The sequence below is a fragment of the Scleropages formosus genome, chromosome 20, assembly GCF_900964775.1.
Source record: "Scleropages formosus chromosome 20, fSclFor1.1, whole genome shotgun sequence".
Taxonomy (NCBI): domain Eukaryota; kingdom Metazoa; phylum Chordata; class Actinopteri; order Osteoglossiformes; family Osteoglossidae; genus Scleropages; species Scleropages formosus.
Window position 1 is genome coordinate 18,359,801 of NC_041825.1, and position 14,598 is coordinate 18,374,398.

At 41.7% G+C, this 14,598-nt stretch overlaps 1 protein-coding gene across 1 annotated transcript in view; it reads right to left on the reverse strand.

Annotated features, from left to right (window-relative positions):
• LOC108939989 (endonuclease V-like) overlaps nt 1–14,598 on the reverse strand; it is a 43,574-nt gene that overhangs the window by 22,045 nt on the left and 6,931 nt on the right. The window contains exons 5-7 of the mRNA XM_018761719.2: nt 13,828–13,940; nt 7,054–7,122; nt 6,554–6,682 (exon numbers count right to left, since the gene is read on the reverse strand). Coding sequence (XP_018617235.1) covers nt 6,554–6,682; nt 7,054–7,122; nt 13,828–13,940 — 311 coding nt within the window. The remainder of the gene's footprint in view (nt 1–6,553; nt 6,683–7,053; nt 7,123–13,827; nt 13,941–14,598) is intronic.

A 14,598-nucleotide genomic window follows, 5' to 3' on the forward strand; every position in this document is an offset into this window, starting at 1 on the left:
CAGGAAGAGGAAAGAATTTGATTACTTGCAGCTGTAATTTCTCACACCTAGTTACCACCTCCTGGGATGGGGGGTGGGCCCTGCAGTCCAAATGCAACCATTCATTTCCATTAAGACTAGCCAGAACATGCAGAGCTGGGATGTCTTTGAGGCCAGATTGGCAAAATGAGCGACCCCAGGTCTTTAGCTTGAATAATTCAGACCGGAGCACGTGTCTAAAATGCATGCACTTTTTCGTGAAGTGGCAGTGCAGAATGTGGAGTGGGAATACTGGCAGGAAGCTGCTTTCACACAAATCTTTCAAGCAGAAATTAAAAAAAAAAAATATTGAGAGAACCCCATTTTCTGATGCAGATTAGTCAGACAGAAAGACTGATTTCTAATGTCCTGCAAGAAATAAACCAAAATGAAATTTTTTTTCAGCATTACAGTCCTGAGAGTGTTATGTTATAATGATGATTTCAGTTTAAAATATTCATTGATCTGAGCACAAATCAACTACTTAATGATTAACCGCAATTGCTAATTATAGCCATCCATAGTGATGTCTGGTGCTGGAGTGGTTTCAAAGGCACATTGTCACCTCCCTCTTTTCTGTGCCCCTAGTTAATGAGGTAAAAGATATCCTGGGTTGCATCAACTGATGTGTGTTTCATAAAATCTTTGTACTTTACACACATCTGCCAGCACTGCACACACATATTACTAAATATGTACAAATGACACTTCAGAGTAAGTATTCTATGGCTGTGAGAATGACACGTATGCACTGGGATCCGTTAACCAAGTAATTACAGTGATTTATTTAAATGAGTGGGCATTCGACTGAAAACACTCTGCAGCATTCTCAAACTTTGGTTTTGGTCAGTTTGGCGCACTGAACAACCAAATGTAGTTCTGCCTGCTGACTCATTAGCAAATGAGAAATGTACATTTTAAACTGTGGGCAAATATGAATCATCACTGCAACATGTTTACATTCTTTAGCATTTTTTATATGACAAATTATATTACTAAGGCAGCATAGTGGTATAGCTGGTAGCGCTGGTGCCTCACAGGTCCTGGGCTATGGGTACAAATATGGGTTTGTATCAGGCTTTGTGTAGAGTTTGCATGTTTTGCCTGTGTTTGTGTTTTCTTCCACAGTCCAAGCACAAGTGAATTAATGACTCCAAATTACCCTTAGTGTATGTTATGTGTGTGATTGCTCTACGAAGGACTGGTGTCGTATCAAGGGTGTATCCTGCCTCATTCTCTATGCTTCCGGGACAGGATCCGGCTTACTGTGACCCTGCTTTGGACAAGCAGTTATCGATAATGGATGGTTACATTATTCTCTGTATGGGGATACTGGCTTGTTCAATTAAATATTTATCAATATTAAAAACTGAATATTTTTAATAAAGGAAAAAGAATAACTAATAAATTAAATATGATAGTTAAATAAGAAATGTGACGGATATATGCGTATGGTGACTTGGAAGTGTTGTGTATTTCTGTTTTATATTGTCAGTGTCTAATTTATCAATGTTTTCTCTCATTACAGAAAAATGTAGCCAAGAATTTCACTATACACATACCATCTAAAAGGCAAAAATCTTGATATTGCTGTATCAAGATGTTTGGTCAGATGTTTTAAGAAGATGTTTGGTCAATATAATCACTAGACATAAGGCAAAGAGCAGAGCAGGGCCACAGCTTTTCAGCAAACACCAGTAATCAAGAAAAAAATACCTACATCTCAACAAAATGCCTGATCCTAAAGTCTTAAAGTCAATACAATCACCCTTCAAGACATGGTTTGTTATTTGCCAAGAATGTGAAAGTTATTTAATCGACTCGTCTGGCAGATCAAACAAAAAATGGAAAAAAGTTCTCATGAATGTTGCCGGATAAAAGGCTGCTTTATATATCAGTAGCTAGTCATTTTATGGATTGCAAACGATTAGCAGCTCATGATGAGTGAAAACATCTTTACAGAATGTTATCTGAGTTGAGTGTAGGATTTCAGGAGCCTAGAAATCTATCCATCAATCCAGTTTCAGTAACTGCTTGTCCTTCACAGGGCCACTGTGATCCAGAGCCTATCCCAGAAGCACTAGGCACGAAGGGGCATAAACTCTGTACCGGACGCCAGTCCACCACAGGGCAGCCGGGCAGCCACACACACACACACACACACCTAACAATCATATGCAGTTAAAATAAAGTATCTTAAGTGAATTAGTTGGTGCCAGAACTTAATCTCTAATGACCACTCATCATATAAATGGATTATTGTGATGTTCAGAAAGGCATTTGTGGGTTATCTTCAGTATTTAGAATGGTGTGTATACATCATATAGACCTAGTGCTGCCATGATAATCAATACAGGTGTCACATGATAAAAACTTAAGTTTGATCATACACGCTTGTTGTATCATGTTATTGTAGCCATAGTACACATCCATTCCCTTAAAAGAATTGCAGATAAATTGCATGGTAGTATTTTTGGCTGAACCTGCACAATGAAAGTGGAATAAGTCCAATTAGTCACACACTAAGGAAGTCCTACTATGCAAAGGAAGAAATATTTGTAATATTTTAATTCACATCTTTTGAATTTATACAAAGAAAAGTCAGCTGAGAAAGTGGCCCGCTTTGCAATAGCAAAAGATGCTGGTGCAATACTTACAAAAATAAGAAAAGCTTGACATCACTTACAAGAAAACAAACATACCATAAGGCTGTTGGTTACTGCTGGCAAAAGAAATCAAGCTTCTTGATTACGGCAGATAAAATAGCATCAGACACCTTTCTACAGTGCTGCTTGAAACTATACGAGTCCTATAGGGATGGTCATTATTTTTCTATAAAATAAATTAAAAACAAAAAGTAAATAATGAATTTTAAATCTAGATCTTAAACAATGCAGCTTGGGGTTCCCTTATTTTTGCACCTGCACTACTTCCGTTTTTATACTACACGTATGATTTCCTCTAAACCAACATACGGAATTAGTAACGACACCTATTATGTCAGATCAGAAAGACTGCTTCCCATTAAATAACAATTGTGGTAAAACTAAGGGACACAAGGGGTGCACATACTTTCAAGCAGCACTGTATATTGTAAATGTGTACAAGAAAGCACATGGTGTTAAATGTTAGCTTCTCTTATATGCAATTAAAAAAACAATTAAATGCATTTATCGTGGCTTTTCCACATTATCCTGATACAGAACTCTGTTGCTGAGGCACATACAATTTTATAACTTGTTTTCAACATGCTCCTTTCCCATAATACCTGATGCACTCCTGTCTGCAAATGCAAAACTCAGGTAACCCATTGTGACACATCTGTGTCAGGACACAATTTTCACCACTGCTTTCGAGGAAAATACCTTCCAGCAGTCATGGTCCACATTCGTGACGCAGCAGGTATGGCAGCGATTAGGATGTATTAATCACTTGCCTAAATATACTACCAGATTCTTCCTGGACTTTGAGAGTCTTTCTCAAGGGTATGAAGGACTGGAATTATTAAACAACACACTGCAGACTGACCTAATGTGATAACACTGACTGGCAAACAAAAATATGTGAAAGACAATGGAAACTGATGTAACTGTAACTGAGAAACCTGAAATCCAAAGGCAAGCAGTAGGTACAGACACGCCAGGTGTAACTGTCTGCTTTGGTTCTTCCTTCCATGTCCAAGCCACTACCGAATGATTTTTCTGTGCTTAAAAAACCTTTTCTAGATGACACAGGGTTATGTCCAGAAAATGTTCCTCATCTGGAAAGAGTCATGAGCTCTGGTTAACACCTGCAGCTACAGAAATAGAGCAAACCCTTTGTTTGTGAGTTGTGCGGTTTTCCCCTGTGTCATTATACTAGAATTTTACGATTCCAAGCATAAATAAGCCTCTCCATATTTCTCTGTAATGCCACGACTCTTCTCATGGTTACAAAACACAAAAACACAGTTCCTTTGCCATAGCTGCAAGGATAGGCAATCTTAACCTCAGTGCCAGTAATGTCTGTAGCTTTTTTCTTGGACAAACTGTTAAGCAGCTTACTTGATTATTGTTTGGATTAATTAATGAACATGCGCTGAAGGCCATCATGGGCTGATTATGAAAAATTTGTTGTTTTCCAGGATTGGACTATATAATATTAGCCTCTCTTTCAGCTTAAAGCGTTTCTTCAGGTGCTTTTCAAACCTGGCACAGATGAAGAATCTGCCTGCCAGCAAAAACCAGCCAACTCTGACCTTGTCTTGTACACAACCACAATAATCTGGTGCTCTGAGATTTTAGTAAGTTATGAAAAAAGAGCTCTAGTTCTTCTATAAAATTTGTAACATAATGCTTCAGATGGCTATACCAAACATGGTGAAAGTGACATATGCCCTTGTGATATGGCCCCCCAGTTGTGGGAGACAGGGAGAGCAATTGCTAGAACCAGGAACAAGAGAGCACACAGAGTCAAACAAAGGCTATGAACTTGCTGTCTAGAAGTCACAACAAACTACAGTGAAAGACACAGATGAGTGGCCTGAGAAATTCAGCCTCCTTTTATCGAGAAAGTGGACCGAACCACTTAGACCACGGAGGAATGTATCAGCTGTATGCCTGATAAGGTTTTTCCACAAACATGCAGAAGCTCTGTAAGTGTTGATAAGTTGGTAGGTGGTTCCTCTTTTAATGTCATCCTTAGGTTAGGTAAGCCTTTTGAAATTACTTAAGTGCTTCCTGGCCCAGGCAAGACCACCAAAAATGTTAAAGCTGAGAGATTTTTCTGCTGCCCACTGCCCCATTCCTGCAAACCCTGTGCTGATGGGCTGGCTGGTGCTTCCATATCATTACAGATTTTTGATTTCAACATGTTCTTATTGCAGCCTCAGCTGATCATCAAAAAATGGGTTTTATAAATGGTAAGAACTGCAGAGCTTTAAGATGAGAAACTGTAAGGTGTTTCCTAAAGTGTGAAAAACAAGGTTTGATTAGTGGGAACTACCTGTTATGATAAACTGAACAGTAATCAGGACTTAGGTGTTTGATCTGTAGTAATGACGACCGCTTTTGGTCTGTAGTATTAAATACTGGATTAGCTCTAGTATGACCTTTGGATCTCATAAGCAAGAACCATAGTTTTTAATCTGTATGGGGAATCACAGTGCTAGATAAGCAAAAATTGTAGGGTTGCATTAGCAGTATTCGCTAAAGGGTCTGATGTGTAGAACCTGATGGGTTTGATGAGTTTTATTAACAAAAGCTTTTGTTTTGTCACAAGTTAGTTCATGGGTAGGGTCCGATTACTGAATTACAAAACTTGGTTAGAACCACTCAGCTCATAGCACACGGGTATCATGAGTTCTGCATTCATTCTGCTTGACCGGTGGACGGCTGCAGAGTGCTTCAATGATGTCATCTTTTTTAGCCGTGTGGAGAACTGGCACGTGGCATTCCTCTCGTTCTCGTTCTCTCTCTCTCTCTCCATTTTAATGTGTGCAGTCAAATGAGGGGGGACACACTGGGTGAGGGAACGTGGGCAGCTCCTCTGACTGCAGCCCTGGAGGAGCCTCTGCATAAGCTTGGGTCTGGCTGAGGAGCCCTCTCAGAACCACTGGCCCACACAACCCTCTCACCAAGCCCTCTTGCCCTTTACCTCCCCCGCATATAACTCTTCGCCACCCAGGGACGTCCCTGTACCCCCGTACCAGAACAAGAGCTTCCATAAATATATTTAAACCACACGTGTAGAGTTCCTGGAACCGCAGCAGAGGCTGCCCCTTCTGTGAATTGCAATTCAGTGTTTAACAACCAGTGTGCAACGCTACACTACAGCAACCCAACTGGTGTCTCCAGAGAGGCTGTTCTAGTTGCTTTTAGGAGGCTTGCCAGCATCAAGCAGTTTTCGGAGGGTCGACCTCGATGACTGTCTAGAGAGTGAAAGTGCTGCTGTTGCTCCGACAGTGAATAAACCCCACTGCTCACTCTGTGTTCACACAAGACCGTCAACCTCAGTGCCACAATGTCATGTAAACAGTTAGTGATTCAGAGGAAAAGGACAGGTCTTCTTTCAGCAATAGGTGAAAGAAACACACAAATGCACAAAGGTTTTCTTGGCACTGAGAAATCTGTAATGGTGACACAAGCGATATGCAGGTGAAATATGCCGTGTCGCAGCAATGCTTTCTTTACTAAGGGCTGAATGCAGCGCAAGCAGCCACTGCTCATCTGCAGTGGAATGGCGCTTCCTAGTGGCTGAAATGTGTGAAAGTTGAACAAACATATCACTGGCTTAATGGAGAAATCTCAGTATTTGTTTTGGCCGTGCTCTAAACTAGCACTGCAACCACATTTCATCATTCACAGAAAACATCACATACACAGCAAACAATGGGATTTTTAGCTTTTTCGTTCACCAGATTCACCTGGACAAATGATTTAATGAAAGTGGTGTTAGTTTGCATCTACTGGACACACTTGGATGTAGTGACACTGGGGTGGCCATGGACAGGTGTGCATAAAGGCTGCAATCCCATGTGCTGGATGGAGTGGCTTACCTGTCGAATGGGCTCTGGCACTCTGTACCTGCAGCAGGCATGGGTGAGCTGCACAGCAGTGTCAAGGCTGATGCGGTGACCCACAGAGACATAAATAGGTTTGATGCTTTTATCCGAGCTGCGCAGGGCCTGAGAGAAATAGGGAAAAGGGAGCTAAGCTGGTTCTTCGTAGACAAGATTCACAGAGACAGTGCTTTCAACATGCAGTTAAGCACCTGCTATACAACAGCCTGCTGCTTGGATTGCGCTGTTTCGGGACATGAAGTAACAAAGTGGTTGCTGGCTTAAATCCCAAAGAGGAAATTGTCGGTGTACCCGTAGGAAATATGTAAAGTCCAAATTGCTTTTGTTGTTTCAAACAGTAGTCTATATGAGTTTCTTTTAATAAAAAAAAAGCTTCTAAGCAGATATACAACGTAATCAATGAATAATGGAGTACTGGTCCCCAAGTGTACCCACTATGCAGCTGGCCTGGTCCCATGTGATAGGATGTTCCTTACCTTTCCCAGGACTCTACCACAGGCAACAGTCAGAGGGAAGGAGTCTCCACCCTTCTTCAGGGCTCTGATCTACACAGAAAGAAAGATGTCAATCTCTCACCTGCAGTACAGGTACTCCACTGATGACATGATTTATTTGTCACTGTTTACAAGATGCAACACTACAATCTTTCAAAAATTCACATAAAACATTCCTAATGGTAACAGATGCAAGCTACTAACTTCAATGCACCTTTACATGTGCAATTAACACTATTAAATCGTTGAGCGTAACTTAATTAAAACACATCTGTATGAAGACAAATCACACCTCTAGTCTTAATTAAATCCCAGGGAGCTGTCAATGAACTTCAATAACTACGTTTATGGCAAGCCACTTGAAAGAATAAGCCATACTTTAAACGTTAGTCCGTGGATAGAATAATGCAGACACAAACACAGTAATTATCTCCTTGGTAACAGCGCAGTAAACAAAAGATCACTTTCGGAGAGAAAAAGGCTCTTTACACCCGTGTAACATGATGTCTTTGCAAATGAGCATAGCCCCTGTACCGCCAGAGTGCTCAAAGCAAGCTGCGCTATGAAAAACATGAATCTCTAGCACTTTATGCCTAGCAGCAGTGTGGTATAGGTATTCAGAAATGATAAACTGACTGAGAACTAACTGTGAAGACAAAGTCCTTAAAGACAGATGCAAGTCTGTTAGCACCGTGTTGATGGAGCAGTTTGTGCACAGATGGTTGCTCTGTCAGACTCTGCCTCCCAAGGTAGTTGTGTGGGAGACCTCTGTGTCCCTCTGGCTGAAGAAACAGGAGGAATACAGGGCCACAGAATGAAGTAGGTGCTAATCAATACCCAGCTTCAAATGTTTGAACGAGAGACACAGACTACCCCTCTAACCCTGTAAAAAGATAATCAAAGAGGCACGCTGCAGGCGCTGGACAGACACGGTGTCCTCCACAGGCGCCCCTCCAATCCCTGGAAATTCAATGAATGCAGATATTGTATGCTGTAACCCACTCCTGCTGAAAGGCTGCACGGAAAGGTCTGGCTGGGGTCTGACACACCATGAAAGAACCAGACTTACCAAGGTTTCCACATTCAGAACAAGACAGCACTTTCCTGACTTTGACAGCAAAAGTCACCTCTCTATCATTGCACAATGTATGGTGGGTTATACAACCACTTCTTTCGAGCCTAATTCATTTACATCTTGCCTGCTTCAGAATTAAACTCTCCCAAATCATTTCTCTGCTTTCTTCCCCCGCCTGTCTAACAATGACATATATAAACATTCCCTGATTTAACACTTCATTTGTTTATTGCATTATTCCTCCAAGGCTACACAATCACTAAAAGTTATTTTCAAATCTCTTCAACTTTGACAGGAAGTATTTACTATTATATCATGTTATTATATTATACAGGCAGTCCCTGGGTTACGAAGTAAGTCGAAATGGTTAGGTATGATGGGTATCTAACATCAGTTGTTCAACTGTTTGTTTTAGTATATTGTATTCTGTGTACCTTTCTATGCATTAAAAAAATATTAAAGAAACACTTCCGGATACACTAAAACATCTTTGATAATGATAATAATAATACAATGTAATGATGCAACTATAATAATGATAACAACAATAATAAATGTAACTACAGCATTTATAATTGAGAGAGACATAAGATAAGCGATAATAATAAATGTTACTACTGTCATGATAAACAGAGGACACGGAAGAGGCTGAACCCAAGTGCAGGATCGTTTATTCGGAATCAAAGGACTATACGTATTCTCGTGGTCGGGGATGGGAGAATGGACGGTCAGTCGATCGGCGAACTGAACACAGGTGAGGATCCGAAATCATGGTCAAGGGACAAGACGGGCGGTCGTTATCAGAGAGACGTGGAACGGGACTGGGGAACAATGAAGGACAGGACTTGGAAGACCAAAGCGAGGTCGGTTTGAGAACGCAGAGGGGATGGCTGTCTAGAGTGAGATTCCGCAACTGGAAAGAGGTTGAGAAGTGTCTTTTATAGCAGAGTGCTCCCTCTGAGAGAGTGTGAGAGAGAGAGAGAGAGAGAGAGAGAGAGAGAGAGAGAGAGAGAGAGAGCATGCAAAACATTAAAGAAACTTTAATGTTCGCTTTTCCAATGTTCATTGGCATTTCACCTTTTGCTTTATTATTTCCACTTTAGTTTCAATCGTGATGTGTTGCTTTTTCTTGGATGAATCACAATCACCTGCATCACATTTACACTTTGGTGCCATGGATAGGAGGGAAAAAACAAAAAAAATTAAAGCCAAATACAGTAATACATGAGACACTGTTAACAGCAACGTGGTCCGACTGAAAACAAGGAAGTCTTTGTCCTAACTCGGGCTCATGTGCCCTGCCCATGAACCGACGAACCGCAGTAGACACGCAATATTTAGATGCATGTCGCAAAGTAGCGCCTGTTTGTAATTACAAACCACTGTATGTACAGTAACTTGAATTTTTAATAGGCTTAATTCTGAAGTTTTCAGTTGTTACTTAAGCGTGACAAAAAAAAAAAAAAAAAAAACTTCTGGTCATTAAGGGGGTGGTTCGTAGCTATGGGTTGTATGTAACTCCGATGTTCGTAACCTCGGGACTGCCTGTATTATTACAGTATTTAACTCACAAAAAAGCTCTTGTCAATCCTACATACAGGTGGTCCTCGATTTACGATGGTTTGACTTACGATTTTTTTCGACTTTACGATTGTGAGCTGGCAACAGACATTCAGTAGAAACCATACTTCAAATTTAGAATTTTGATTTTTTTCCCCGGGCAAGCGATACGCAGTACAATACTCTCTCGTGATCCTGGGCAGCAGCAGCGATCCGGATCTCCCAGTCTGTCACGCAGAGGTGAGTATTAGGTGTTTTAAGTGCATTTTCAACTTACGATATTTTTGACTTCCAATGGGTTTCGCGGAACGTAACCCCATCGTAAAATGAGGACCACCTGTATATTCGCTGGGAAAAAACAATTCTGTATTACATTATACAGTAAGTATAATTGCAAATCACACTTGAGTACATAAAAAAAGTACTCTTTTAAAAAACCCACACGCAAGCGCACACACACACACAAACACACACACACACACAAACACACTGACTGAAGCCGCCTGTCCCAAGCGGGGTCGCGGCAAACCGGAGCCCAACCCAGCAACACAGGGCGCACGGCTGAAAGGGGAGGGGACACACCCAGGACGGGATGCCAGTCCACTGCAAGGCACCCAAAGCGGGACTCGAACCCCAGACCTGCCAGAGAGCAGGACCTGGCCAAGCCTGCTGCTCCACCGCACCCCCAGTTTTAAAAACCTTTATATATAATAACTTTAGAGAAGGAGAAAAATGCAGCTTCTAACGCTGGGGAACAATACTACTTCTTTCTGTTACACTGCTCTCCTGGAATTAAACAAGACTGTGAAAAGAAAAACATACACTAGTCTTAAAGTCAACTGAAATGGGTGTAATCTGAGGTGGCTGAAGCAGGGCAACTTTTAAGAGGCCCAGCAAGCAGAGTTCTTATCCGCAAGTTCTTTATGCTGTGAGTCCATCAGACAGGATTGTCCATTACACAACGACAGCTGAGAAGGCTTAAGAGGTCAGAGCTGCTCAGAGGCGTTGGAGTTCCCTCTTATCTGTCTTGTGCGGCACGGCATTAGAGCAGCCTAGACAGTCAAACTCATGACCTCGGTAATGTGGTGTTGTGCCAATCAAATCCTGACCACGTGCTAAACGCAGCTTCCTCTTGTTCGGGTTCTCTTGGATGCCACCAGGCTATTCTGTGGCAAATGCCTCCCAAAAGAGGAATACCCTCCTTTTCAGTTTGTCCCATTCATGAGGAATGTGAAAAAGAGCAGGTTGACCGCTACAGAGACAATGCTGCCTTTGCGACTGCCACTCGGCTGCACAACAACCTTCCCGAAAGACATGTCTCTTTGTGGAAGACAGAGCAGAACAGGACACACGCCAAGCAATAAAAAAGAGCGAACAAGGCAGACACAATAAAATGATGGTTCAAGCACCCATTACTTCATTTGTAAACTAAGCTAATGACTCAACTCTGTACAAATATTTTCAGGCCACTAACTTGACCCTAATGTGCAACTCAGTGAGTGAAAGATTTGACAAGCCTGAAACCAGATAGCCCTGTCGTAATGATGACATCCAGTCTCTTGTCTCATCTGGAATGACGAGGACTCACTAAACACCAGTGCAACAGGGCTATTCCTTTGCCATTCCCAATACCCAACTAACTCAATATAGCTCCCAGTCTGCGGCTCAGTAAGGGAACTCACTGAAACATCACTATCCATAATAGACAGCACTGGCGGATTAGCACAACAGTGTCTGCAACCTAAATTAGATACAATTATAACCCCATAGTGCTTATCTATTTCTCGAGTGATGCAAACCTTCTCTCCTCAGAGATGAGTTTAACTGATAACCTTAATCTAAACAGCCATAAAACAAGCCGCCAAAGGGAGCTGTGGGTGGACCGGAGGAAAGGGAGGGTGAGACGCAATGCTGAGCACTGAGAATAACTATGCAAAACACAAAGTCGTCGTGGGGACAGTGAGCTGTAAGCTTAGTGCTCTGTAATTACGGTTTGGTGGATTGTGTTCCAGCATTATCATCGATGCTAATCCTCAAACCGTCAGTGCTGCATGGACTGTTGGCCTTGCGCCATTTGGGACCCTCTGCTCCGAGTAACCTGAGGTCTCTTCTGTATCGCTCTCTGTCCTCTACCTGTCTGTGCCCTTGCGCCTCCTTACTCTGTGACAACTGTAGCAGGGTGATTAAAAGTGGAGCTTGGAGAGCTGAAAACTGGACACAACATCCAGGACATACATACAATGTGACGAGACTCACAGTAAAGTCATACGCTGTACACCTTCTGCTGAACCAAAACCCAAAATTCGATAGACAAGCAATTTGCTTCTGATTTTTCTCACTGAAACAGATGACCCCAACTCCCTGGAGACAACATGTTATTTTGAGTTCACAAGCAGGATTATCACTAAACCCTCTCCTCCCACCTTCCATTCCAAAGACATTAAAGACAAAACCAATTGTACTAATTTTTAATCCATACAAACTGGGATTTGCATTATTACATTTAGGAATTAAATGCTTAGTGGTTCAATTTAAAACTACCTTGAAGCTGTGCGTAATGCAATTAAAGGCCAAAATAATTTCTGCTCTCGTGTATCAGTAAATCTCTAGTAAATCATTTTCCCCAAAATAATGGCATTTAAGAAGCCGCCTTCAAAAGTGTCTTTGTTCAAGAAACGGCATTCCTAAAACATGAATGAAATGAATATTTATTAACATGTGTGTGTTAATGTATGTTTATTCCTGCCTGTAACAACAATGCGGATATAAATCTCTTCATCTCACAAGTAAGAGCACTGAAGGCAGGTACTGCTTGACAAAATGAAGACCACAGTGGAGAGTGTGACATGGAAGAGAGGGCCAGCTGCTCATGTTCACAATCCTGTGCCAAGTACACAAACCTGTCCTGTGGGCAGCAGACCGGCACAAATTCTCCACGAAAGTACATACCCACAGATGTTAGACAGTCACTGTGGTGACAGCCGCTACCTATTTAACTTACATAAAGCTGCAAAACAAACACACACACATACCACTGCCACTAAAACTCCGATTCAGCATCTCAGCTGCAGTCTTCTACAGCTACATGGGAGCTCTTCAGCCCCTGTGGAGTGCTAGTGTCCACAATTTCCACACTACAGTGCTGAAACACGACTACTTTCAAGATACATTCAATATTTTCTGCAAGAACAAACAAAACCGTGTCAATGTGAGTGCTCCACACATTTATTATATAATAAACATGCCTATGATTAAAAAATAGTTGTTACAGACTTGTTACAACACAACAAATTAAAAAAAGTACTAGCATTTCAACCAATACAATATATAGAGTGGAAAGAAGAAGCAAGGTCTCAACAAATACTTGCAAAATACACTAGACTTAACGTTACTTACTTGATCTGAATCTGGTTTTTTAGCACCGATGAGTGCATAATATGGCCTTTTTTAATTAGTAAAATCTTGTTTAAAATTATGCGTGTTTATTTTCTAAATAACAAAAAATGAGTATAATCACACACACACACACACACACACACACACACACACACACACACACAGAGGCTGAAACCGCTTGTCACGGCAGGGTCGTGGTGAACCGGAGCCTAACTCGGGAACACGGGCCGTAAGGCTGGAGGGGGAGGGGACACACCCAGGACAGGACGCCAGTTCGTCATAAGGCACCCCAAGTGGGACTCGAACCCCAGACCCGCCCGAGCGGGACCCGGCCAAGCCCGCTGTGCCACCGTGCCCCCAAAATTAGTATAGTAATAAGTAATTTAAGCGTGTTACCTTTGACTCTTTATAGAAAAAGATAAAGAACTGTACTACTGGATGTACATATGTTACCCTGTGATGGACTGGCATCCCATCTAGGGAATACCCTGCTTACCCTAGCACCCTGTGCTTGCAAGACATGAGCCACACCATCATGATCCTACACAGAACAAGCAGTCAAATATAATAAATGAATGAGTGAATCGTGTATATGTGACTTTAACTCCACAATTAGAATCAAAATAAGGTGCATGCTCGGGGGGGGGTTAGTGTCGTACAGTAGGTAGGCCAGGTGCCTGGCCTGTTGATTCAGAGCCAGCTCAGAGTCTGTGCACGACTCTCACCTGGGACAGATGCTCCTCACTCCTTAGTACCCCTTGCATCTGTAGCAAGTTCTTAGCTACACCTACACAGGGCAAGCCAGAGAGAACCCCAAGGTGGCAGGCCACACCAAACTCTGCAAGGGGGGACAGCACCATCATGACACATCATTAAACTGTAGAGCCTTGAAGTCCTAACTCCACAATTTGGTGACTGGAAATAACACTTACATAATATGTGAAATATATTTACAAAATTTTATTTCCGTAATCAGTGCTCTGTAGACTTGAGAAATTCAGAATCCATAACTTTAAAAAATCTCTATTTTTCCTTATTTCCCTTTTTTCCAAAGCACCATATGCAGCTCTAATGCAAATTTCTTTTAACAGCCACCTCTTCTCTCTGGACTGAATCACTGTGCACAGTTCAAACTCAATGAAATCACTTATGTAAAGGGCAAAAATAATCATAAACAGTTATAATTTACTGGACATTTAATTTATGTTGGAGATAAAGAAGCGGATCGAAACAAAGAAAATAAAGTCCTGAACCTGTACAAAACATACGGATGTTTTCTGATTACATGACAGGTATAGTCCTTCCTTCTCAAGCCTATTTTCCGCAGGAGAATCAATGCAAAGCTACTCAGGATGCTTGTGTTTTGGGCTCTTTATTAATACCACTGTTGTGTTTTCCAATAAGGTAACGATCTGGGAAAGAAAAACCCTGACTCGCACTTGGGGATATTGATAGTGGAACAGATAAAGGCGAGTGAAATAAACACACAGGCCCAG